This window comes from Pestalotiopsis fici (assembly GCF_000516985.1).
Source record: "Pestalotiopsis fici W106-1 unplaced genomic scaffold PFICI_Scf_8, whole genome shotgun sequence".
Classification (NCBI taxonomy): Eukaryota; Fungi; Ascomycota; class Sordariomycetes; order Amphisphaeriales; family Sporocadaceae; genus Pestalotiopsis; species Pestalotiopsis fici.
This window is the reverse complement of record NW_006917098.1, coordinates 1,142,132-1,167,613: the sequence shown is the minus strand read 5'-3', so window position 1 is coordinate 1,167,613 and position 25,482 is coordinate 1,142,132. Positions and strand designations below refer to the sequence as shown.

The window sequence follows — 25,482 nt, the reverse complement described above, 5'->3', positions numbered from 1 at the left end:
GGACAAAGAAAGACGACGACGACTTCCGAGTATGTATTGCCTTCTCTTTACCTGTTAGTCTAAACGCATGGTCGATCAGTATCTGCAAGTCATGCATTATATCCCTGTCCGTCCAAAATGTCGGGATGACAGCTCCAAGACACCCCTGGACAGGAGATGATGCACGGTACGTTTGGCAAAATGCGTCTTCCTCGGTACAAGATGCTAATTCTTTGCATTTTCAGTTGCGAGATCTTGATCGGGGAATTCGTTTCTTTCCTAACTACGAGCCACATTTCTTGACCTTGTTCGTCGTCATCCTTTTGAGGCTGAAGGGATGCCGTAACCTGGTGCCTGGCTTGCCAGACACTAGTAGAGAAACTATTGAATAATTCGGTACTACCAACATGTTGCATGAGAAAGAGACATCGTGATGGGGTGTCACAAAAAGGCTGCAACCCAGAGTCACGCTGGTGATGAGACACGATACCAGACTTGGGTTCCGGCGCGGCCGGGCTTGTTTGGATTGCTTGTGTAGGCTTGAGATGTTATGCGTCTTAATTTCTATTCCCATGAAACATCTGATATTGATATCGAGTTCTGAAGCTCCCCCGCCTACCCATGTTGGTTCACTCGAAGAGTCGCGAGCCATGGCACTTGGCTGCTATAAATGTACTTGGCGCTGAGAAACTTGTCGTCGTTGAGCAAGCAAATAGCCGGGCCCTTATTTCTGGTTGATCCCACCCGCCATACTGTACGCCGCTCTAGTGCCCTTCTTCTTCGTCGCTATTGATATCTTGACTTGTACACGGCAATTCTCCCAAGGGAGGTCATGGGTTCTGTACACTACATTGCAGAAAAGATCTTAACCGCGGTGATGGCCATGGTGATCTGGCATGCAATTGGGGCCTAAAATCTGGCCAGAGATTTCATTATTATTTTCTATAGATTGGCTGCAAGAAATGCTGCTGATCATGTCTGCAGAAACCAAACAAACGCCGGCTCTTGACTATGCAAAACTGCTCTTGCTGAGCGTAAAACATCTTTCCCTCCAGTTCTATCAAAACGCCAGACAAAACTGCAAATAGATGACGGGCAGGGTGCTGCTACATCACATGATGGAGCAGTTAGCCGCTTTCTGCAGTGAACTCTCTGCGTGGCTCCAGGCAAGATGCTCGTGGAACTCATTCAGGTCGCCGTAACCACCCTCGTCGAGATTCCATTTCACCCTGTCCATGTCGTTCTCGCCCTGTTCTTCCGTATAATAGTCGTCACAGAACGGACACAGAATCCGGGCCTCCCACGCGCCGGGTTCCGGGGGCAGGTGATTTGCTATCGCGACCGGTGCGAACACAATCGTCTTTTCTTCCCCATCCGACGACTTGAAACCTATCGCCTCCCAAGTCTTGTCCTGCGCGGGCGCCATACCAGAAGCGCTGGTAGGTTCGGGAGCGTCTTGTGTTACTCTTCTAATCGACGGCATTTCTCTGAGGTCTTCCCATACAATGTGCCCGTCGCAAAAGTCGCAGGCAAAGGCAATATCACCCTCGCCAAAGCGTTCAAATTTACCCGTCGAGTTGCAAACCACGAGCTCCTCGAGGCCCCTCTGCTGCGAGTTCTCGGGTGACCGTTGTACCCTGTGAACCTGAAAGGCACCCAGACAGCGGGTCCTTGTCTCCTGCTCCGAGTTGAATATGCGCCTCGCCGCTCGACATTGTGCTCGGTGTAGATCGTTGCGAAGTTCAATCGTCTCGCGCGCCCATATTGGATTGATGGGGCCGCCCGTTTTCACCCATTCCTTGAAGTTTTGTGCATGAAGCTCGAACCGCGTGCATAATAATCGGAGGTCCTCGAGTGATTCGACTGTGAAAAGCGTACTTATTAGGTCAATATTTCTCTTCCAGGGGGTTTTCCACATTCGAATCAGATTGAGGGTCTCTGGCTTCACAATGGGCCATCACTTGATTGCACACAGCCAACTCCTCTGCAAGCGGAGAGGGGCTACTAAGAGCTTGTATGTAAGCTGGTCCCACGTACCTTTTCTGTCATGCTCATAGTATCCTCGCCCGTGTATAAGTGACGGTAAGCTCTGAAAGTCCTTCTTTGCCTCGTCCAGGGTCTCTTCCAGTAATCTCAGCTGCTCAAACTCGTCAGGGCCCCAGACGCGCTTGTCGGCGAACATCATAATACGGAGGCCATCGTTGATCGAATTCGCAATGACGGCCAGGAGTGAACCGACAGTCTCGTTGTTCATGTCTCCTGCTCCGGCCCGAGACTCGTTCCCCCAGTCGGGAGGCGGCAATTTGGTATCGCGCAGGCGGCCTTCTTGGTCGGTGGGGGGGTTTGTTTTGCAATAAGGTGGATGCTGCAATGATCCCCAGAAAAAGAAAGAAAGAACTTGTCCGTGAGCAAGTCTACAGTCGCCAAAGGATCAGGTTGAGATATGGGCTTCGTGTCGTTGCGCCTGGACTGCGAGCTTGGCTGGAGGAGGCCCGTTGGCTCTAGGTATCGTATTGTAACTCGCTGGAATGTTCTGCAGGACACACAAGACCTAGACAATTGCGCGGCATTCGGCAAATGTCGTCACTGGTCAAGTCTCAAGATGGAGCAACGGCAACGATCAGTGGGTTCTGGCTACTTTAGGTAGGACAAGCCTTTTAGTATGTCGTCGGTCGCAGTGGCAGTAACAGCACTCGGAGATCGTGATTCGAAATGCGTTATTGAAGGTTAGATAGAGTTGCAGATCGCCGTGTAACACAAAAGGGGAGGGATCTCGGTCACCATGTCTATTTGGGCAGATAAGGCACGTTTCTATTTCAAGGTTGAAGAGCTTTTGGGGGGTTAAGGCGTGCATTTCACTCTGGAAGATTGGCCTGTGACAGCTAGAGACTTTAGTGGGTAGGGCCCCCAGTTCACCCCCTGTACTATTAACCTTGATTGGAGTTGGTAGGCCCACGGGGCTCCCGGTTTGCCGGTCTGGCCCGTTGGCCCCCGTTTGCCGAGAGGATTAGCGACAGATCCTCCACTAGAAGCTGCGGCAATCAGTTCTGGAAAGACTGGATGGCATTTTCGAATTTACGGTTTCTGCCCCCAGGCCTGTACGTATTATAGGGCTGACTTACATGTAGCAATCGCTTCTTTTCTGTCATTGGCGGCCCCCTGCTTGATTCCTTATGCAGTCTGACAGCAGGTTACAATCCCTTGTTAAGTCATTCCCGCATTCTCATGTCGCAGTAGTGCATCGATTGCGAGCTTGTCTTGGGGGTTCTTATTTTAGTAGCATACAGCGACGTATCTTGGTCTGACCATGAACGATCCGTCTGAAAATTATGCAAAGTATCTATCTAGAGCCGAGAAAGGAAGACTTTGTAGTTCCATCCTGTGGCCTGTTGCGCCTGACATTTTCCAAATAGAGGCATTACTTCCTCTTGGTAGCCTTGCCAGTGTCTGCACCAGTAGCAACGGGTCCACCTGTGATCTCCTTTTCCGTTTCTGGATCGGCTTTGGGCAATGACTTGGGCTGAGCCTTGAGTTCCTCGCTGGGCTCATCGTCACCACCCTGTCCAAATTCATTGACACGAGTGTAATCAACTTTGTAAGCCCATCGCTGGTAAATATAGATGAAAAAGATGATATCGTCACGGAAAGTGGCCAGACGGTGCAAGAAGGGCATCTTGATCGTAAATGCAAACAAGTCGTCAATAAACGTGTTCAAGAACTTGTACATCATGGCTTTGCCCGGCATGTGAGCAACTGACTTGAGGCGGTAGTTGATGTATAGGGAGGGCACCATCATCAAGAAGCCATAGGCGTAGACGGAACCGACTAGAGTGGTAATGATGTAGGAGTACCATGACTTGTGAGAGTCGTAGACCAAGGAGTAGATGGCGTATGCAATGAGGAGGGGAACGCCAGCCCAGTACATGTACTTGAACGCAATCTCGTCGTATTCCTTGGTCTTTTCCTCGGTCTCGCTGAGCTTGTGCTTGTCTTCAAACACAACAGAGTATGGTAGCCAGGAGCCAGGATTTGCCGGTCGAAGGCGAATGTTGACAACCGTAGTGACTTTCCAAAGCTCAATCAGGATACCAACACCCTGGGTACCCAAAATCATCCAACTTGTGTTTTGCGAGTTGTCCACAAGGTACAAGAAAATGACCGTCTGCATGAATACATTGGCCAAAATGGAGCGCACCGAGATACCAACGTTGTCCTTCTTCTTGCGGTAATGTGCAATGTCGGAGCCAAAGGCAAGTGTCTCCAAGATCATGTGAGCAATACTGACAACAATGGTGACACCCAGGAGGTAAGGGTTGGTGTCCATGAAGATTTCCTTGATCATCTCAATCTCGCTACCATCACCGCCACCCGGGTTGGAATGGCCCAAGGCAGCCTGTCGAGCCTGTTCCTTCGAGTTCAGGTCAACAGTTGCCATCATGGTAAACTGCCAGTTTGCTAGGTTTCCAAGGTCGAGTCGGAGAGGCAGGGTCTTGACAGTCTCATTGAGAACAGTCATGTGCGTCTTCAGCTGCCAGAATTGGTTGATATACATAATCGGGTAGTACCAGCCATTCTGGCCACTACCATCGCGAGCCCCAGTTGGTTCTAGATTCAGGAACTGGCGGACTGCAGGTGCAGCCTTTGCGAGCTCTAGAATGCCGGTATCGGGAACAAAAGACAAGGTGGTATTGGGATGGTAGTAGCTCGCGATGATTGGGCCAGTAGATGGTTCCTCTTCAGGCTCCTCTTCAATTTCTTCCTTGCCTTCCAACAAGTTTCGCGTCTTGGCAACCTTCTTCTTTCCAATATACTGCGTCAAGGGGTAGGTAAAGTGAACAGCGGTAGCCGGATCGAATCCGGGTTCCTTGGGATCCAGAGATGAACCACTCAGGCCAATATAGAAATGTCCCCAAAGCGTTCCGTTATTCTGAACAGCCGTAGGGACGGCAAACTCGGTCTCAACGAAGCGCTTGTCGCTGTAGTTGGCAAGTTGGAAAGACTTCTCCTCAAGGACGCGGTATTGCTCTTCGGTGCTGGCAATGGGCTTGGGAATGAATGAGTCGGATAGAGTGACAATGATGTCAAGAGAGCTATCGGTAGGCCAAATAGGTGCGATACGTTGAGGGATTCGAGCATAGACAGCACCTTCGTCAAGGGTCTTGGGCCGCAGTTGGTAGGCTGGGATGGAGCCCGTGTTGGCTGGCACCTTGACGACATTGCCAGCTTCGTCCGTCACCTCTTTGGTGGTCTGTGCCTTGTTGCCACCGGTGAATTGCTTCATCACCATCTGCATGCCATACCACATGAGCAGACCTTGGGCAATCTTCCACATAATGGATTGCTGGAGAACACAATCATCACGGTTAGCCGTCAAACGCCAAAAGGGGCTTGTCTGGGGGGAGACGCGTTGCTTACGCCTTGTTGCTCTTGTTGAGCAGGCCTACCGGCCGCGGCATTTCCTTCCGGCATCGTGGCAGGATGCGCGTATAATATGCGCGCTGGGTGAGTAAGTTGAAGAGAAGGCGCTTTGGAATTGTGCACCTATGAAGCTGATCGGATTGCCTAGAAGAGGCCAGCCATTCGGTTGTGAGATTATTTCGTCTAGAACCCCGAATTCAAGAAAAGCGGGTCTCCTATATCGCCCCGGCGCATCGGCGAATGGCAGCCCGGCGGGGGAGCACGCATTTTACTAGAGGCCCTAGGCGCACCGCGTCGCCTGAGCTGGCAAAGCGGGGAGTGGCCTGGGGCAGCTTCTAGTGGACGAACGGCGGGGGACCCTAGGGGAGCTGCAGCCAGGCCAAGGTCCTTTATCACATTAGGTATCGCCTGCAGCAATGACATTTCGCATCTTGGTGACCATGACCTGGCATTCAGTTGACCAATCCTATTTTCAGAATGACTCGACTTCCAATTCTCAAGAGTGTGTCTGGATGCTTTACGACAAGTGTCTATAGACAACAGCACAAAGGAATCGGACGATCTCCAACTGGTAAGACCATGAGGATTATCTAGGACAGCAGAATAGGCTACGTCATCTGCAGAACCACGATAGCTTCGACTCGGCCACAAGATGGTCGGTGGGCGCGGCCGTCCACGTTGCTATTCTCGGTAGATATTTGTGAGTAGCTTAGGTACCAGGTATATATTACATCGTGACTCACCTCTCAAGACCAAAGTGATACATCCCCGCTTCATCTGAAGTACATAAACGCATGATCTTGACTGTCCAAATTTACCATCAGTTGTTTGGCAGTTTGCTGTAACCGCAGAGACCCGTCCACTAGGCACTGTTTGCTCTTGATAAGCTTCGAATTTGGTACAACCACCTTTACTTTGCTCCGCCGACTTCGCTCCTTCGACCATTTGTATTTGTATCTCGAAAGGGACATCACAACCTTTACTTCCTCACGGCAACCTTTTCTCTCAGGAAATCTCCACTCTGTCGAGCTCGCAAAGAACCTTCAAATGCCCAACATGGAATCCGGCGGCGCATCACCATTTCCGACCACTCCTCAGACGTCTACACCGTCCGGATCCAAGCTGAATCCCAATGCACAAAAAAAGGTCAAAATCTGTGTCTATTGCGGCTCTGCACCGGGAAAGAACCCCGAGCACATTGAGGCGGCCCGTGAGCTTGGCAGATTAATGGCTGAAAACGACATCTCTCTCGGTAGGTTCAGGCGGTCGGGGAGGCGCCCACCGCACCCAAACATTGCCTCTTTTCTTGGACCCATTCACTGACTCTCTGGTCATCCAGTCTATGGAGGTGGCACTGTCGGGCTCATGGGCGAGGTGGCCAAGACGATTGTGGCCATTTCCGGTCCGGACGCCGTGCACGGCATCATCCCCGAGGCGCTCGTCAAGTTCGAGCGAGACTCGACCTACGCCGGCAAGCAGGATGAGCACGGCCACTACGTACCGGAAGCAGAAGTCTACGGGCGAACAACGGTGGTACCAGACATGCACACTCGCAAGAAGATGATGGCTCAGGAGGTGCTAGAAGGTGCGGACGGGAGCGGCTTCATTGCGCTGAGCGGAGGTTTTGGCACCATGGAGGAACTATTCGAGGTCGCCACGTGGAACCAGCTCGGCATTCACGACAAGGGCGTATGTTTACTCAACATTGGTGGCTTCTACAATGGGCTGCTGGACTGGCTGCGAAAGGCTGTAGAGGAATCTTTCGTTCGCCCAGCCAATGCGGAGATTCTAGTAACGGCCGATACTGCCGCAGGCGCAATCAAGGCTCTCAAAGACTACAAGGTGTCGCAGTCTAGGTACAACTTGACTTGGGAAACTCGGTAAAGGCACAACGGTGGTCAGAGGGGAGGCTGGAAAGTTGAAATGATAGATAACTTGACTTAGAACGCCTAGATCCAAATGACAAGCAATTTCAATAACCAGATGCCCATTCGCGGTAGGGTATCAGAATGCGCATTCGAGTAACCTGCAATATGCTAATTCAGGCCGCCATACCCTTCGTCCATCATTTCCACTGGCGTATGCATTCGTATGATACAGTATTCGTATTATCGTCCCTCCAGTGCCTCCACCTCTCGAAGGTTTCAGCTCGGCCGTCCACCAATCCGTCTAAAACTCCGAGTCCTCCTGGAAGAACATGCCGAACGAGATGATAGTCCCGTAGATCAGAAGTCCTCCGATAATGCTCATGGCTGTAGCAGCAGCGTTGATCAAAGACGAGTGATAGAGAAGGACGGGCAACGCTGTGTCCTAAATTAGCAGTGGTCCCTTATTTGTGCAACGAAAGCGCCTTACCAATTCCCATAACGACCAAGAAGCCAGTGCAGAAGCGACCCAGATCCAAAATGGCGTTACCGGAACTCTCGACAAAGTCATCGGGGTTGGCACAGCGGCTGCAAATCCAGTTTGGCAGCGGAGCTAGCACGTAGGTAGCCACGACAAGCAACGGCAGATAGACGCCATAGAGCGCACATGACAGAATGACCAGCAGGAATCCAACAGCGAGCACGAAGGACAACGCAATGATTGTTTTTAAACCTGCGTTCGACATTGTGCAGGGAGCTGCAGTGATCGAGCAGATACGATGAGGGGGTTTATCGGTAACCAAGATGGTATGGAAGTCACCAGTCGCGGTCGGATTGGCGCTATGCTCGGTTTTGGTAGATGATGGCTTGTATCTGATATACCCGAGAGCGAGATTGCTGACGGGTTTCGCGAGAATGCGCCGACAAGGTTGGTGTTGTTGATGTTGAAGATTGAAGCAATGATGTTACCAATGTTAGGTGGGTGAGGCTCTTCCGGGTCCGGCACCCAGACCAACAGTGTCGTCAGCTCCAAGGTTGTTTGGCTGAGAAGCTCGTGCACAGCTTTAGTAGGTAGGCCCCCGAACTGACGGGCGCGTTGGGCCCCTGCAAGGCAGCACATTGCTACTGAAGGTGCGGCCCCTGCGAGCGCGCTAAACCCGAATAGAAGCAACATACACTTGACCTCAGCGAGGACCTGACGAAGCTCCAGCTGCCTGCCTTGCCAGACCAGACACTCATATTCATCAGCCTCGCCAAACAACCACCTCGAAACCACGACAATTAGCATCACGACTGCAACACGTTTTCAAGAAGCTTCATATCAATTTCCTGTCCTGCTTTTTGATTCCCACACTGGTTCACCATGTTCCGCAACAATTACGACAACGATTCGGTCACATTGTAAGCTACGAGCTTGGCTCTCACGGGCGCCCGGCCTCTTGCTAACAAGCTCTCTATAGCTCTCCGCAAGGAAGAATATTCCAGGTCGAGTATGCCGCCGAGGCCGTGAAGCAAGGTTCAGTGGTGGTTGGTTTGACGAGCAAGACACACGCCGTACTGGTAGCAATCAAGGTACGCATTTGCCTGGACAAACCGCTGCACCTATACACATGCATTTGCTCTTCTTGAACCGAACAGACACGCCCGAAGCAACCACGCGACTAACGCTGTGTCTCTAGAGAAATGCAGAGGAGCTGTCATCATACCAGAAGAAGCTCTTTGCCATAGATGAGCACGTAGGCCTCGCTATTGCCGGTCTGACCTCGGACGCCCGTGTCCTCTCCAACTTCATGAAGCAGCAATGCCTATCGCAACGCCTCACCTACGGCCGAGACATGCCCGTCGAGACCCTCGTATCCCTGATCGGCGAAAAGGCTCAAAGGAACACGCAGCACTACGGCAAGCGGCCTTACGGTGTCGGTCTTCTCGTTGCCGGCATTGACGAGACCGGCCCCCACCTATACGAGTTTCAGCCCAGCGGCATGACCCAGGAGATGGTGGCATGTGCGATTGGCGCTCGTTCCCAGATGGCCCGGACATACCTCGAGAAGAATGCCGAGAAGTTTCCCGATTGCGGCCGAGAAGACCTGATCAAGCATGGTCTTAAAGCACTGAAGGAGACGCTGGTTCAGGATCGCGAGCTGACGGTTGACAACACAAGTGTCGGTGTCGTGGGTCTCACTGGAACCGGCAAGAAGTCACTTGAGTTCTTCAAGGTGCACGATGGAAATGAGGTCAAGGATTGGATCAACAGCGTCTCCGACGACGCAGAGGCAGGTGGCGAGACGGCAGAGGGTGAAGGTATGCAGGTCGATGACGAGTAACTTGGGATAAAGTCTTGATGGGACGGTTATCCAATTCCATAAAGTGGCAAAGTATGCTCTCAGCGCCAGGACGACGAGAGTTTCGTGGCCGAAAATAGATATGGTCCCGCTGGAGCTCGACGGACTATTGTGTCCGCACCAGGGAGTCCTCTAGCTAGAGATGTACTATAATGAACATGCAATGAGCACGCTTTGCGTTTTGGTGTATTCAGATTCTGGCAGGTTCTTTTTTCTGATCTACAGGCTGTCTAGATTTCATCTTCCTCATCGTCAAAGTCATCTTCGCGACCCATCTCATAGAGAATTCTACCGCCCTCGCCAGCACCAATATCAGTCTGTGCATCAAAGTACGGCAAGACGATGCCCTCACGGTCCCTTCGCTGCTTCTCAGTCAAGCCCAGACTGAAGGTTGATTCGGGCTCCTCTCCATCCTCTCCAGCCCCTCCGTCATCAGTCACGGGATCTTTGAATAACGGATGATCACTCAGCAGCGCCAGCCGCGACGCGCCCCCCAGGCCGAGCTTTTCGCTGGGAATGAGGACAAACTTCTCACCGACGGAGCGACCGCTACGCCTGCGCATCTCCATCTCGACGACCAGACCGGCAGCCGTTGCGGCAGCGGAGCCGTTTCCTTCCTTGAGGCCGACCAGCACGCCCTCGCGACCCTCGTGCAGTCCCCACTCGGGCTCGGGCAGGCTGCGGTTCCGGGCCTCGCGGCGCTTGGCGGCTTGGTACAGACTGCCGACGCGCAGGACGGCGGTGGCGAGGTGCGAGAGGACCGTCAGCGGGTGGGGTTCGTACTCGCCAAACGTGGCCGGCAGCACCACTGGCACGTCCAGGTGGTACAGGCCGACGAGGGAGACGGAAGGACCCGTGATGAGGGAGGAGAGGAGGTGCGGCAGGTGGGAGGCAAAGAGGGAGGATGGAGGGCTGAGCGAGTCCACTATGAGTAGGACTTTCTGCTGCGCACCACCGGCGGCGGCGCCGGCGGCTCCTCCTCCTGCTCCTTTGGTGATGGCCGCATAGTGAGATACAATCTCGGACCGTAGGCTGTCAATGGACTTGCCCCGGGCTCGGACAAATACGTCGGCGTCTGCGGGCTTGCGCAGCGTCGCAAAGGAAATGTAGATGATCTTGGACCTCGAAACCTGTGAGAGAACCAGAACTGTATCAGCACTTGCTCATACAAAGATTCCAAATGAACAAGATGAATACGAGAGAAAAGAGGATATGTGTGGTTGAGATTCTCACTACGGCCCAAGAAAAGTCGTGCTGGTTTTCTTGTGTTATGCTTTTTTGGGCGACAATATGTGGGCAACTCACTACAGACATGCAAACACACAAAATTATAAAACCCAGAATAAAAAGAGAAGAGAGAAAACAAGAAAGGAAAGAAAATCAACTACCGACCTTGGCCCTCGCAATGAATTCCTGTAAAACCGGACGACCGCTTTGCTCGAGCGTATCAAGAACCAGCGTGAGCGGGCTGGCACTATCGCGTAGATTGAGCAATTTCTGAAAGAGCAGCAGCGCATGAGATCGCGCGTGAGACTGGCCCGGCAGAGGCATCGTTGCGTATTCCTGCTTCTTTGCCGTATTTATTCTCGGGGGGGTAAATTTCTGCTCAATGTATTAAAACCCGAGTGGTTTGTTTTGTTTCCGGTACGTTTAGTGCTGGTTGGAATGCGACGACGACTGCCGACATGATCAGACCTTGAGCCTGTGTGAAAGATATTTTGGCTAAGGTACCCAAAGCTCAAGACCACTGATGTCACCCTAAAAGCGGCTCATGGCAGATTTGGCGGGGGAGATCTATGGCTTGTGATTGGCTCGTGCTGCTTATTATAGGCAGGAAGCCACTATAACCACACCCACCTACTATGACTTTGTTTGCGCATCGATTCATTCCACATATTTACGTGTCATGCAAAAAGACTGTATTTCCCATTTACATGATGCATTATCAGATCAGTCTTCTGCCAGCCAATTATGCACATGATCATGGCACTGACGGCTAATCAATATCCAAAGTTGTTTATTTCAAGAGTGCGCCACCCCTCACTTGAATTCTCAACTCTCAATAGTAGCATGCTGCATGCCCTTTATGAGAAATGAGGCGCTATGCTAATGATACTCTGTAGATCTTGTCTTGAGCAAGGAAACGTTGCATTAAGTTCTTAAACGGTGTATGAGGTGGCTCCTTTATGGCCAGAAAACAGTCCCAATATAGTTGTCATGTAGTCCATACTGAAAGGCCATACTGTTTCTCGTCCGGTTTGTGCTCCTCGGCGCTGCTAAAGGTCATACTTGTTTACGCTCTCCGACTTTGATCATAGATTATATTTGGCGCCATGATGAGTTACATAGTTTCATGTCTGGTCGGCAATTTCCTGGTCGGCTTGAGCGCGGCAGTCCCAGTACTCACAGATCCCGAGCCTCGCCGCAACTTTATCGCCGAAGCCGGACTTGCCGTCACGGATAACTACCATCCCTTGATCAGAGTCCCACTAGGCCGCGATGATCTGCTTCAGCAACAGCACTATGCGGACGACCAGGATGATGACCTTGGCCCACGCCAACTCGGTCCCGGCTCCGGGTCCGGGACAGATCACGTCCGGGCGATCCCGACGCAGACAGAGTACCTCATGCAAGTCGGTGTCGGCGGCGCCAATTGGTCCATGATACCCGATACGGGCAGCTCGGATACCTGGCTCATGTCCTCGGCGTACCAGTGCCTGGACCGTTCCCATGCCGCGCAGGCACAAACGTACTGCAACTTTGGACCCTTGTACCCGGGCGCCTTCTCTGGAGGCAAGATTGCCGGCCAGCACATGAATATTACGTATGGCGGCGGCGACTCACTTAATGGAGACTTTGGATATGCCGAGTATGTGTTTATTTCTAGTTTGTCTCGGGAGGTGATGATATTTGTAAACTTGGTCAAGCTGATATCATGATGCACAAATAGCGTCACGGTAGCTGGGTTGACAGTCCCAAATCAGCAAATCTCCCTCGTTACTTCTGCCAGCATTCGAGGCAATGGCCTCATGTCTGGAATCCTCGGCCTGGGTCTGCGGGGGCTCACCACGGCGTATCTGGGCACGGATCCCTCGGCCGACGGTGATGCCAACGCCGAAAGATATCCACCTCTGGTCGAGACCATGAGCGTCAACGGGACCATCTCGCCCGTCTTTAGTGTCGCCATGTCTCGAAATGATTCACGCTCATTCATCTCCTTTGGTGGAGTTCCTCCAAGCATCAAGACCGGGGAGTTTGCTACGGTGCCCATCTCAAAGGTAAGAACGAAGACTCGCGTTAGTTTTTGAGAATTATGATTTGGCATTTGTTTTTCTTTCTTCTTCTCCTTTTCTTCATGCATGATATCACACATCTCTGTCTTTAAACAGAGTATCGATCTAATGTCTGCCTACCTACAGATTAGTATCAACCACAAAACGCCAGAATACCTGTACTACGGCCTCAAGCCCGAAAGTGTCACTTTCAACAATACGGAGACGTCGTCAAACTGGACTCAACCCGGTCTGATGATTGTCGATACCGGTACAACCTTGACATACCTACCAAAAGATGTGGCCGATGGCATCGCGAACCTCTTTTCTCCTCCGGTAAGCATTGCAAACTTCATCTTCCAAGGCAAAGGGGACTGGGCAAGCCATTCAGAATACCGATTGAAATATTCTTTTCGTCGTACTCTAAAGAAGTACTTTATACATGACTCAGAAAGTCGCAAAAAGGCTAACATGATTGTGAACCCAACAACCAGGCCCAATACTACGGCAGTGGAACCTACACGGTACCCTGCGACGCCACGCCGCCAACAGTCAATGTAGGGCTTGGTGGCAAGAAATTCAGCATCGACCCCAGCAGTCTCATCTTGCCCGAGACGAGGATGCCCGAGTTTGACGCCGACTACTGCACCATCGGTATCGCTCGGGGTTCTGGGACGTATATCCTGGGTGATGTGTTTTTGCAAGAGATGTTGGTCGTGTTTGATGTTTCTGACAAGAAGGAGATGAAGTTTGCTCAGAGAGTGGACAAGTAATGATTGACTAATCTCTTTGAAAAAGATACTCATGGTGGAAGGTTCATGGTCGCAAACATGGCCAATGGTGTTCTTGCTGTGGGTTTAATCATGATAGCCATTTTCTGGGGGTCATCCTAAGTTCAACATGGGCTTCTTCTATATCATTACCTGAGCTCCAATGCTCATACAAGCTGATAACTCATTACTGTCGTGAGCTCATCAAGAGCTGTATGGGCTGATTTTGTGTGTTTTGTCAACGTCCATGTAGGCGACAAGGAGTCCTACAGCTCCCCAGAAGGCTCCCGGAGTCGTACAAAGATCACCCAGACCCACACGGAAACACAGACGAAAAGACATAACAAGCATCCCTAAGCATCCATCATCTGATGATCTCCATTGCTGTTGTCATTGGGTTGCTTTCCATCTGCGTCCTCGGTCATCTCATCGACCTTGTCCTGGTTCTCCTGCTCGCGATTGCTGTTTCCAATCTCGGCCTTGGCCTGCTGCTGTGCCTGTTGTGCCTCCTCGTCACAAAGTTGGTTCCTGAGCGTGTTGGCCGCCTTGGCCTGCCTGATCCACTCGGCATCGTGCTGTCCGTCGGCAAGCGCCTTTTGGTACTGGGCAATGTCGTGGCGGAGATGGTCATTGCTCGCCAGCGCCGACAGGTCGCCATTATACGAGTCGCCGGGCCAGTATTTCTGCACATGTGCCACCTGCTCGGGGGTGAGGAGCTTCCACACCTCGGGGTCTAGGATCATGGCCCGTAGATTTGTCTTGGCGAGAGCCGAATTCTCATCGACCAGGAGCTCCATGGTTGGGCTGGAAACTTCAATTTCGGAATACCCTGTGAATCTTGCCGAAGCGAAGAGCGTCTGGGTCTTTTGTAAAGATACTACCTGGTGAGGCTAGTATCTAGTCGTTCTTGATGAACTTGTTGAAGGCCTTAGCTGTGTTCATAAAGTGATGGTCCTTTGTGGCTGTGGGTAAGATTGTACAGCACTTGTAACGCTTTGAGTTTGTCTCGAAATTGATGGATACAAAAGTTTCCGATCAATCAAAGGAGGGGGAAAGTCCTTTCCTCCCAGGCTACCAGGTGTTGTTTCTACAGCAAGCTGTACCTGGGCTCCTCAGTCGTTGGCGAGGGGCTGTTTGTTGAAGCAGTAGCTGATCTAGAGGTTGGCGGTGCACTTTACATCAGAACTGGCCGGTGGTGGATGCAGGTTAAATAATGACATGATGGTTTGTCCTTGATAGCATATCTCTAGGCGTTATCAATGTCCCGCCTGGTTGCAAATTACCAGCATGACGGTGCTCTGAAGTTGATGCGCGCTGCCAGTTTCCCAAAGCTAATCCAATGATGAATGCGCTTGGTTGATTTATTATGGACGAGGCATCAGGCCGTGGACCGGTAGGTGGGGCCGATGCGCAGTGACCTTCTACCGCCGATATGGGCCGCTGCATGGATACAGCGAGCGACGTACTGTCTCCCCTATGTACATCCTTTATTTAAGTATCATTAATTATTATCTGTGAGGCAAATTACTCTACACATTTCAGGTGGATGAGAATCTAGCCTCCTAGAAATTTGTTTACAAATTTGCATCGTCTCTGGGAGTCGAGGATGTGACAGCCCTTTAGTTATGGGATCATGGCAAGTTTTACTTCCTACATACATAATACTTGAAATCGAGACGCGTAGAGCACCCGGAAGAACCATTGAATTGAATTTTTCAAGGCTCAGCTTATGGGTTATCTGTGTCCTCTTGTATACGTTTAGAACATTACCCATCTCATGCATCTTTCCCGTGCCTTGTTTTATCATGGCTTTCGACGGTGGTATTAAATGCCTAGGTTAGGTGACACTAGCATTTGAATACAGCGAGTCGCTTGAAAGTCATAGGCGCTGATTGGCCAACGACCTTCTGTAGCGCAGCAAAGGTTATCCCTGACGTAAATTGGGCAAGCCAGCGGAGCTAGCTGGGGCCAGCTGTTGCTTTCCAACCTTTTGCCTCTTGGTTCCAAGCTCGGGGGGTCGCTTTACGATCGTGGAAGAAGCCCAGAAACAAAAGAAAAAAGTTGACAATTCATTCCTTCAACAATTCAAACACCTCTACAGCTCACTCACGGCTAATACTGGTCCGGGACGTCCTGGGAACAACCATCATTACGTCAACTCCAACGTGTCATCACGAATTGATACAACTCGGGCTGGGACAAAGCCACGTGTTGCGATTCGCTTGACTGTTACTTTCATTACTCCCAGGGTAGCTTGCCCAAAGTCAGGGGGGCCGGTCTCGACTCCTTCTTGTCTTCTCTCGACATTTTATACACCCCATAGCACATTCACAGCTACACAATGATCAGGTCGACGCAAATAGCCCGTGTGGGCGATGGTACGTTCTTTTTTCTTCCCTGCTTGCCCTGTTAGAGGGAACAAGCAAAGTTCGAGAAAGAGCAGAGAGACTGACATGGCAAATATGGTTCCAAACAGGCCTCATGCTATGCGCCTCGGTCGACGAGGAGTCCATGGAGTCGTCGCTAGCCGAGATCAAGTCGCAGGTCAAACTCATCCTGCGGCGCCTCAACAAGAACGCCGAGCCGCAAGCCTCGATCGAGTCGGGGCCGTTTACCCTGCACTACCTGCTGAGCAACGACATTGTCTTTCTGTGCATCTGCGAGCGCTCCTACCCGCGCAAGCTGGCCTTTACCTACCTGTCCGACATATCGGCAGAGTTCCAAAACTCGTACGGCGCCGCGCAGCTGCACAGCCCGACGCTGCGGCCGTATGCCTTCATGGAGTTTGACACCTTCATCGGCCGCACCAAGGCCACGTACGCCGACTCGCGCGCCTCCCAGAACCTCGGCAAGCTCAACGACGAGCTGCGCGACGTGACAAAGGTCATGACCAAGAATATCGAGGACCTGCTCTACCGCGGCGACAGCCTCGACAAGATGGGCGAGATTAGCTCCCGTCTCCGCGACGACTCCCGCAAGTACCGCAAGGCAGCCGTCAAGATTAACTGGGACCTCATGCTCAAGCAGTACGGCCCCTTTGCCGCGCTCGGCTTTATCATTCTGCTCTTCATCTGGTTGCGGTTCTTCTAAGACGGAAGCTGCGGAATAGATGAGAACCGAATACCGAAAAAAAGACGAGAATTTTGGGCAAGTAAAGAGAAGCAAAGGAATTCGAGAGCCCAGAGCGAATCAGAGCAGCGCAGCGCGTGTGGGATAGAGCTCGAGGTAGGCTTCTATGAACAATGGCGAAATCGAGAAGGGAGAGACTACGGCGAATGGCAAACGGAACGAGCAAGCAAGCATATATGGCCTTCTGTCCAACAACGAGACTTGGAATTGAGCAAACATGACAGAGGAACCAAGTTCTAAAAGGAGACTTTGGCCTCTCGTCTCATATGAGGCAGCTCAATCAGCTCAGTCGCCAGTAGTAGGCTGCTCAAATGTTCAGATTAAATTATAGAGGGGATGATTGGAGGGCTACGGGTTTACAAGCCCTGACCAGAGTTGGCATAAACTGCATAATCAATCACCTCAGCATTGGGGGTAAATCGCGATATCGAAAAACATGCCCAGGCGTCAAAAGGAGTCACGGCATGTCTTTTAGAAATCAAAATATCTTTTTCATCTTTCGTAGTAATCTTTTATGGTATTACAATTGCGCTGTGTGACCAGCCGAGGCGCCTTTCTCATCATACCTCGTCAATCGCTCTCGTCTTCACGGTCCCGCACACGGACCAAACATTTATGTCTAGAATGCCAGATCCTCCTCTCTCTCGGACCGAGCACGGCATCCAGCATCTTCTGGGTATCTGAGCGCTCTCGTCCCATCTTGTCCTCCCCTCCAGTGTCTCCCTTGCCCGTGTCCTCACCTTCCTCCCATAGTCTTGTCTCCTCGACGCTGGCCACAAATTCAAAATCGCCTCTACACAAAGCGGTAAGCCCAATGACCACCTCGGTGCTCTGTTTTGGTTCCAACATAGGTAAGAACCGTTGCAAGGTCCCATTCCAGCCTAATTTGCGCGTAAAGTCCAGCGCCACATTGAGTGGCCGATGGCAAAGCGTTGGCAACAGTCGCAGAGTTGGGTATATAGGCTCCAGAGTACGGTTGCGAAGAGTCACCTTGACCTGAGCAAAGTCATCGACATAAATGATGTTTGAGCCATTGTCCGACCCGTTGATAGGAACGACAGCCACATCAATGGCAACCTCATCAATCTTGACAGCTTCGACCATCCGTGGGGTAAGGCGCATGCTACGTAGCTCGATAGTCCCGGACCTTGGCGGCCCCGAGAGGGTCTTCCAGCTTCCTCGGAGGGAGTCAACGACCCGCTCGCGAAACCAGAAAGCCTCACGGTTCGCACGCTCGGTTTCGGGCGTAATCTTGCTGGTACTAACAACGAATTGGCGCTGCCGTGAGGGATTGATGGCTGGAATGGTGGCGTATGGGTCCTCGAGGTAGACTCGGGGAATCGGAAAGACGACACGATTTGTGTTGCCCGGGAGAATGAGTTCATCAATAGTAAAACTCTTCTCAGACTCGAAGTGAACTTGCATGTGGCTTGGCCAAGCGTTCCTCAGATCCATCACGACAAGGCAATACTTGTCCGGGTCGAGCTCTTCGTCTGTCTGTTCCAAGGTGAGCTTTTGCCAAAGTGGGCTCGGCACGTTTCCTTGCACGGGAAGTAGGTCCATCCTGTTGAGCTCGATACTCGCGTTCACCGTTACTGCCATGTCTAGACAGACTTGTCGAGTGTAGAATTGCTCTTTGATCTCATCCTGAGGCACGCCGAGATAAGCATAATCGACCTGAACAGTGCCACTCGTCAAGCCGGGCTTGCCCAAGATCTCGATTTCAAACGTATTTGTGCCTCCTGGCGGGATGAACCTCTTGGTGTCATCTACTTTGCGCATCCGCAATGCTGGTTTCTTGGCTAGCGCAAGCTCGTATTCATAAAGTTCAGCGGGTGTCGCGTCTCTATTGGCCACAGCCGTTTGCAGAGGCCCTTGTGTTGAGTCTTGGAAAGAGAAGAGGAGTAGGTCTGCGGGGGTTTCTGTCGATAGATTGCGCAGTGTAATCGAGAATACCTGCCGCTCGCCTTCAAGAATCATGACGGCAGACTGCGGTAGTGTTGTCGACTTGACCACTATAATTGGTTGTGCAGATATGGCGTTCAAGCTCATGCTTTCGGGCTTGAGGTCCGGGCCGGGTCGAATCATCTGATTGCTCTCATAGAGACTGCTCGTCGTTTCTACCGACGCAAGCCCAATGGACTTAACCTTGACCTCACTGTCTGCTACCCAGGACTGGGGAAAGATGGGGAATCTCCTCTCCCGACACCCGCGGACACGCACAATGGCACCCGTGACCTTTACAGACCCAGCTTCTTTGGGTGTGCCAAAGACTTTCAAGATCTGCGTACGGTAGGGTCCAATAACGGTACTCTCCACTGAAGATTCAAAAGCGGCACCTTCGGTGTCGAGTTTTATGCTCTCAATCTCCAACTCAATCTCGTAGGGGTTCTGCAGTGTAACGCGGAAAGTAGCAGCTTCTCCAGTGACAAGAGTTCGCTCTACTGCGACCTTGTCAGGTGCTCTGACGAACGGGTTATATATGAAGGGGTTGACGTCTTGAGAGGTGCGCACGGTATTTGCCCCTGGTAACACGCTTTTATCATGTGGAACAGGTGCTCGAGTGGTGGGTAGACGGTCCAACGAGATGCCCCGAACCAGAAACTCGTCCCAAAACTCGGCTGCGAGATGGCCCAGACCTAATCTTTTCGATAACTCCGTAGTCTTTACAATATTGTTAACCAGTCGAATTTGCTCTTCCCTTGTGATTATTGGAGCAGCATCTTCACGACGCGGTCCTGGTGCAACGCCACTACCGGCGGTACGAAGTAGGTCGCCCGAGAATTTAAGTACTCCATTGAAGTCGGGCAGTGCCTCCGAGATGTTGATGCAGGCTCGAAGAACGTTTAATTTGACGTTCCTGATGCCGTACTGTCGAACCATGGATTGATTTTCAATCCTCGATATGACCGTTTTGTCGCTGTAATCGTCAAGGGGAGTAGTCCCCGAGCGCGTGATGCCATCAGCGCCAACAGCACCATAGGTCTTGCATAATATGTTGAGAAAGGCGTCGATTCCATGCTCAACATCGCCCTCGCCTAGTTCAAGCGCTCCGGCACCATTACCATTACTACCATTGACGGCGTTCAGAGCCATTAAGCCGGCAGCTGGGTGTATACCAACTTCGGCCGCGCCACGGGTTCGAGCATCGACGAGGCCGCCAATCAGCACACCAACCAACTCTCGCAGGACCATTGCTTTCTTTCTGTGGAAACCTAGTGTGCCCATGACGGTTGCGATGCCATTTAAAACAAGGGCGCGGTCCACTGTCGTAATCAGCTCGGGTGCTGAAGAAGGGAAAGCTCTGAAAAGGAGACTCGCAATTTGCGTACGAGTCGGTGTGATATTTAATCGTGGCGAAGAAGTCAAAGGTCGATGAGAGCTCGTCCCCAGTACTGCCATATCTAAGAATTCTTTATCCAAACGCCCCTGGCAAATGTGCAGAGAAGTCAGAAGACTGCAAAATCTTATGACTGTTTGACACAAGGGAAGTGGTGGCAATTGCTCCCCAGATATCCTTGAAAAGAGCCCGACGATTCTTTCCAGCAACTCGGGCAGGATGGCCTGGAAATTTCGTAGATATTTTGGTTGATCTGGTATAACTTCCTCGATCTCTGCCCCCTTGCTTGCGGGCCTGTCTGGAGAAAGGCATAATGATGGTACTTGGAACTCGATGCCTGCCCATCCTAGCAAAAGAAGGCACACCACTATAAGGTCAAGAGCCTTGCCGTGCCACAGGTGATCATTGATAGATTTGGCAACTGTCGCGCCTTCGGTAAGTTCCTTGAGCGCATCCACCCATCGTCCCGCTTGAAGGTATAAGGAGCCCACCACAATCGTGATCCGCCCTTTGCCTTTGTTGCGCCACCTCTCATTTGGCCCGCCAGGGCCAAAGCCTTGTACCGAGACCTTATCGGAGGACGAGGATTTGAACCCCTCAGCGGTTCCAGGTCTGGAAGACTTCTGCTCCGGGCTTGCTGAGCCTTGGTCGCTGCCATTCGTCATTTCGTCAGTGGCCGCTGGCGCCTGTGATGCTGTACTATTCTTTCTCACAGGGGTCGATGGGCGGTTTGACGGCGTGGAGCTGCTGGAGCCAAAAGGCAAACCTTTGAAGGCAGCAGGCATGGACATACGCGTCTGGCTCTTATCCACGGCGCCGCTTGAAGATACCGATCTCGTTGGCAGAGCAAATTGCGAGTTCCTCCGGTGATTATTCGCATCTTCCGTGGTGTGCGAACCGTTCATTTGCGGCCTAGAAGCGTGACCTGGAGATTCAATCGCGGTCATGTGCTCAAACGATTTGGCTAGGGTGGTCATTTCCGCCAACAGCAGCGAGGACATGTCGCACATGACTGTTTTCATCGTTGTCCGTTTTGACTGCTCAACAGGTGGAACAACTTTGACGCCTTCAGGAATGGTGATGGGCTGCCCCTCGGGTTGTACATAGTCGAAGATTACTACTTGATGAATGAGGGCTTTCTCATGTCTATCCCGGAGGGTCTCCAGCTCCTGATACAGCGCTCTTATATTTCTTTCCGTTGTGGTTGGCGCAGTGAGCGACTGTCTCTTGCTAAATGCTTCACGGTTGAGCTCGCTTCCGTCGGCTATGGCTATGACGGCCAGCGGTTCGCGCCAGAGGTCAAAAGGGGAAAGGGCGAGATGCGAAGTCGGTGGGACGTAGGTGATGAGGTCGTAGAACATGGCTCCATGAGGGAATGCCAATGGGGAGAACATGGCTAGATTCAAGACGGTCAGCATCCGTTCGTTTAACTATCTAGTTGTATGTGAACGTTCGTCTGGACACGTTGGGACTGACTTCGATTGGGGCGCCCATCGGCGCTGATGTCTCTGAGGTGGACGACATGTTCCTCGTTGAGTCTCTTGACAAAGGAAGTAAATTTGTCCCTGGTGATCCTCCCTACAGGCACTACAAGTGCGCGTACCCTCGCAGGCGCGATGGGTACCAGAGAGTCGAGGCTCATGGTGGCATTGGACTCGATCGTTTTCGCCGACTTCAGGGAGCGACTGTATGCGCATTCGACTTTGACATAGCACTTTGGGGGTGGGAACAGGCCAGGCGGTGAGAATGGACGACAGGCCGGTGGTCGCTGCTAGGTTATGCTCGCTGTATTGTTGTAAATATGTTCAAACTTCACAGCGGCCACCTGTTCAAGCAAGCGGGATGACGTTGGATAGGTAATGTAGGTTGGTTAGGTATGTTGCAGCGCAATGTGCCGCACACGCTTTGGCTTTGGGGGGATTACAGTGGTTCGTGAATGACAGACAGCTTGAAGCTCCCTTCGAGCCTCGTGCGCCAATGTTCGAGTTGCAGCCAATCAATTAAACCCCTGAAAACAGGGGTACGTCGGTTAGTGACATATCTGGGGGGTAGTAGCTGCTAACCATGAACGTCCCGCAATCTGGAATTGTGGTGCTGGAATGGATATCCCTTGGGTACCTACCACCTTTTAGCGGGCATCTCTACTTATAGGCAGAAGCTGATCTTTGGCACCCAACCAGCAAAGCACTGCTAAATTCGGAACAAGGATACAGAGCACGAAACACCATACCCTCAATGGAGATGCATATCCGTCTATATTTTGGCATCGCTTTCTGTGACTTCGTATACTATGCTTTGCTACCTTTTCGGACGATTAGAAATTACCTCTGATCAAGTCGTAGATATATATCCAGAGCAACATGCGCTCTGGATTATACCATTCTCTCTTTTGTATAATCCCACTTTTTCCCCTTGTCCTTCTTTCCCTCTGGATCATGTTGAAGGCCCCGCGACAGCCCCTGAACTGCTAGCATCAACTCTGGCCTTTCCTTGTCGCGCCTCCGCCTTGAGCTCACTTTCGAATATATCGACAGCCAAGCTGGCTTCCACAAAATCCTCCAATTCCTCCGTGACTGTCTTGAGCTTTTCCTTGACAGCTTCGGCTCCCTCAAAGCCGACTATATGTCGCGCAGGAGGATTCTCATTTCCTCCGATGGCCGTGAGCGCATTGACTGTTTCTTGAAGCATCTTGTCCAGCGCCGAACCTGGCAGTTTTGGGTACCGATGTATGATTTCCTCTTCAGACGGGTCTATGGCCGTGTCTGCATTCATGTTGAGGACATTGCTGAGCATGTCTCGCACACTAGGCGCCGGGTTGTTATCGCTGTCATAATACGGCAGCTGTGGCGAGAAGACAATTTTGTTGGTGAGCGACTGTATCTCCTTGTGTGGCTGCACTATCGTAACCTTGATGTTAAATGGCGCTATTTCGTACGCCAGTGAATCGCAAAACCCCTCCAGTGCCCACGTTGCCGCCGTATACATGGACATGCCGGGCGTGCCAATGTGGCCGCCAACGCTGGTGAGAATCATGATATGCCCAGTATGCTGTGCTCGTAGAAGTGGCAAGGCCGCCTTGATAAAATTGACCTGTGAGAAGAATATGGAGTCGAACTGGTCTCGCACAAGATTTTGCGTCCCAGGGTTCGTCGACAACTCTTCCACGGTGCCCACGACAGCTGCGAAAGCGTCAATGTTAGTTGCATTTTCTCTACTTCAGCACCGTCTCCTCGTCTCTACTGCCAGAACGATGCACGAGGGAATAAGCTCAATCAGAGCAAGCCTGCACTTACCTTCCGAGGTACAGCAGAGCAGGATATCAATGCGGCCAAACATCTCCTTGGTCTCGGCAACGGCAGCACTGCACTGCCCCATGATGCGGCCATCGCAGCGGATGGGACGGATGCGCCCCAGCCAGCCCTCGCGGTCCTTGCGATTGCTCTTACACTCACTAATCAGCTCACGAAATTCGGCATTGCGGTCATCGTGCTCGAGCTCCTGTGGCGGCAAGCACGCGACCACGTTATCGCCATGGTCCAGTAGCTTCCGTATCAGCCTAATGGCGAGCGGGGTGAGTGCGGACGTGAGGAACCATGTCCGCGGCGAATTGTGCGTAGCTAATAAGTCATCGGATGGCATTAGTTGCGGGTTCATGAGCTTCCCAGTACCATTCGGTTAAAAAGGGTGAAATGAAAAAAAGAGAAGTAAAAGGTCTGTATGATGGCGGAGTTTGGTTTCGCCAAGCGTGAGGGGGGCCCTTTTTGTTCTTGTCTTTTTTGTCCTGTCCCTCCCTTCTCACTCCTCTCTCACTCCTCTCTTTTGCTCGCTCTCTTTCGGGGTGATTGATTCCCAATGTTAAGTTTGCCGAGGTATTTTGGACTAAAGAGTGTGGGCAGAAGGACTAGGTATAGGCTGAGGAGCAGAAAAAGAAAGGATCTGTGTGTATGTAAATGGGGGTAGAATGACGTACGAAAAGAGGCTACGGGCACGGCATGAGAAGTATGTCGTGCTGCTGGGCCAGCCTCGGAAGCCTTTCTTTCGGACATTTCTTGCGCTCTCGTCTCAGCTTATTTAATAACAGCCACGCTGCAGGTTCAGTAGGTAACACCACGCTCTGCAGCCGCTTTTGAAGGCCCGTCTTGGACAATACAATAGGATGCACAACTCATGCTTATCGCAAAAGCATTAAAATATAGGCAATTGTCATAAGGAAAACATGGCCGTTTGAGGGGGAAAAAAATTGATTGAGTATGAAGGGTCAAACGGGGGAGGCCAGTGTTATTCTGTTCGTAACTGATGACTCTGATGGAGGAGGGGAGACCAACCACAACACCAAGTGAGAACCAGATAGATATAGGAGAATAGAAAAAGAGCGAGGAAAGGAGAGAATGTCAAAGAAAAAAGAAAATATTCGGGGACGACAAGGCTATGAAACATGATCATCAAGAGGAAAAAAATTTGAACTGGCAAATATCAATGTATTATAGTGTTAATGAGCGAGCAAGCACCAAGCCAAGCAGAGAATCGTCGGGCCTACTTTGGGTAACCCCCATCTCGTCAAATGTGGCCGTTGTGCTTCTGTGCTTCCTCTGGATCGCCGGTCTGTTCACTCGGCAGTTGTCAATGCCCTGAAATGCCTTGAGAAGTTTCCATGCGCGCCGCACCTCCATCCGCCGAGGAACCAGACCAAGACGGTCTGATACTAGTTAGTAGCTGCCAGGTTGGGTATAAGTGAGTGACTCCCTGATCGTTTTGGAAAGTTCATCCTACTGCCAATTAGCAATTAGCGCACCAGGATCCTGAAGTCGCGTTAAACTTTATATTCTCCCAGGGTCCAAGGGCTCGCGTGGCCAAGGGGCATAATGTTGGCACGGAACTGCAACGCTGAGAAAGAACCCAATACCCTAGGTGCATGGCTTGCATGGGGGCGAAGAACGTAGGGTGGGCCAAGAGGTGCCTTCAGGCTTCGACGACTTGTCGATCACTGTGCTATGCCGCTGCTCCAAGCTTGCAAAATCCAGCCAGGGTCCTACTTACACACACACATTGTAAGCACAGCTGCGGTGATGGCGGCATGGCCAGCGACGAGCAGGACGTGGAAAACGGGTTGATGGGAACGAATCAGAGCCAATGCAGAGAAGACAACCTCAGCTTATCGCCGAGAAACGTGTCCCATAAAGGTTATGATCTTCTCCGAGCTATTCTCTACTTCATGCGTCCATGTGCGGGTTGGACATGCGACTGGCTACTCGTGAGCGCGGTCTGAACTCTGACAGACTTTGGCGCTCGGCGACCTGCAATGCCATGCATCCTTTCAAGGCTCCTTAGTGGCAGGCACAGATAGTCTAGAAATGGGTCATGTATGGA

At 51.6% G+C, this 25,482-nt stretch overlaps 11 protein-coding genes across 11 annotated transcripts; 4 read left to right on the top strand and 7 right to left on the bottom strand.

Annotated features, from left to right (window-relative positions):
* Nucleotides 1–1,090: 1,090 nt before the first annotated feature.
* Nucleotides 1,091–2,233, bottom strand: PFICI_11036 (uncharacterized protein; the record flags this gene model as incomplete). The annotated part of the gene is made up of 2 exons (XM_007839617.1): nt 1,091–1,842; nt 2,017–2,233. 2 exons carry the CDS (start codon nt 2,231–2,233, stop codon nt 1,091–1,093), a joined length of 969 nt encoding a protein of 322 aa, XP_007837808.1.
* A 1,164-nt stretch (nt 2,234–3,397) lies between these two features.
* On the bottom strand, nt 3,398–5,311 carry PFICI_11035 (uncharacterized protein; the record flags this gene model as incomplete). Its single annotated transcript, XM_007839616.1, has 1 exon — nt 3,398–5,311. The coding sequence occupies one exon, from the start codon at nt 5,309–5,311 to the stop codon at nt 3,398–3,400; it is 1,914 nt and encodes a 637-aa protein (XP_007837807.1).
* A 1,142-nt stretch (nt 5,312–6,453) lies between these two features.
* Nucleotides 6,454–7,281, top strand: PFICI_11034 (uncharacterized protein; the record flags this gene model as incomplete). The annotated part of the gene is made up of 2 exons (XM_007839615.1): nt 6,454–6,649; nt 6,737–7,281. The coding sequence occupies 2 exons, from the start codon at nt 6,454–6,456 to the stop codon at nt 7,279–7,281; spliced, it is 741 nt and encodes a 246-aa protein (XP_007837806.1).
* A 285-nt stretch (nt 7,282–7,566) lies between these two features.
* On the bottom strand, nt 7,567–8,008 carry PFICI_11033 (uncharacterized protein; the record flags this gene model as incomplete). The annotated part of the gene is made up of 2 exons (XM_007839614.1): nt 7,567–7,700; nt 7,753–8,008. The coding sequence occupies 2 exons, from the start codon at nt 8,006–8,008 to the stop codon at nt 7,567–7,569; spliced, it is 390 nt and encodes a 129-aa protein (XP_007837805.1).
* A 617-nt stretch (nt 8,009–8,625) lies between these two features.
* PFICI_11032 (proteasome subunit alpha type-1) lies at nt 8,626–9,586 on the top strand (the record flags this gene model as incomplete). The annotated part of the gene is made up of 3 exons (XM_007839613.1): nt 8,626–8,663; nt 8,723–8,834; nt 8,942–9,586. 3 exons carry the CDS (start codon nt 8,626–8,628, stop codon nt 9,584–9,586), a joined length of 795 nt encoding a protein of 264 aa, XP_007837804.1.
* A 248-nt stretch (nt 9,587–9,834) lies between these two features.
* PFICI_11031 (uncharacterized protein) lies at nt 9,835–11,155 on the bottom strand (the record flags this gene model as incomplete). The annotated part of the gene is made up of 2 exons (XM_007839612.1): nt 9,835–10,734; nt 10,997–11,155. 2 exons carry the CDS (start codon nt 11,153–11,155, stop codon nt 9,835–9,837), a joined length of 1,059 nt encoding a protein of 352 aa, XP_007837803.1.
* Nucleotides 11,156–11,940: 785 nt separating this feature from the next.
* On the top strand, nt 11,941–13,649 carry PFICI_11030 (uncharacterized protein; the record flags this gene model as incomplete). Its single annotated transcript, XM_007839611.1, has 4 exons — nt 11,941–12,473; nt 12,555–12,882; nt 12,994–13,212; nt 13,371–13,649. 4 exons carry the CDS (start codon nt 11,941–11,943, stop codon nt 13,647–13,649), a joined length of 1,359 nt encoding a protein of 452 aa, XP_007837802.1.
* Nucleotides 13,650–13,999: 350 nt separating this feature from the next.
* PFICI_11029 (uncharacterized protein) lies at nt 14,000–14,443 on the bottom strand (the record flags this gene model as incomplete). Its single annotated transcript, XM_007839610.1, has 1 exon — nt 14,000–14,443. One exon carries the CDS (start codon nt 14,441–14,443, stop codon nt 14,000–14,002), a length of 444 nt encoding a protein of 147 aa, XP_007837801.1.
* A 1,544-nt stretch (nt 14,444–15,987) lies between these two features.
* Nucleotides 15,988–16,736, top strand: PFICI_11028 (Protein transport protein sec22; the record flags this gene model as incomplete). Its single annotated transcript, XM_007839609.1, has 2 exons — nt 15,988–16,024; nt 16,123–16,736. 2 exons carry the CDS (start codon nt 15,988–15,990, stop codon nt 16,734–16,736), a joined length of 651 nt encoding a protein of 216 aa, XP_007837800.1.
* A 609-nt stretch (nt 16,737–17,345) lies between these two features.
* Nucleotides 17,346–21,757, bottom strand: PFICI_11027 (uncharacterized protein; the record flags this gene model as incomplete). The annotated part of the gene is made up of 2 exons (XM_007839608.1): nt 17,346–21,511; nt 21,592–21,757. The coding sequence occupies 2 exons, from the start codon at nt 21,755–21,757 to the stop codon at nt 17,346–17,348; spliced, it is 4,332 nt and encodes a 1,443-aa protein (XP_007837799.1).
* Nucleotides 21,758–22,548: 791 nt separating this feature from the next.
* Nucleotides 22,549–23,754, bottom strand: PFICI_11026 (uncharacterized protein; the record flags this gene model as incomplete). The annotated part of the gene is made up of 2 exons (XM_007839607.1): nt 22,549–23,294; nt 23,409–23,754. The coding sequence occupies 2 exons, from the start codon at nt 23,752–23,754 to the stop codon at nt 22,549–22,551; spliced, it is 1,092 nt and encodes a 363-aa protein (XP_007837798.1).
* Between the last annotated feature and the right edge of the window lie 1,728 nt (nt 23,755–25,482).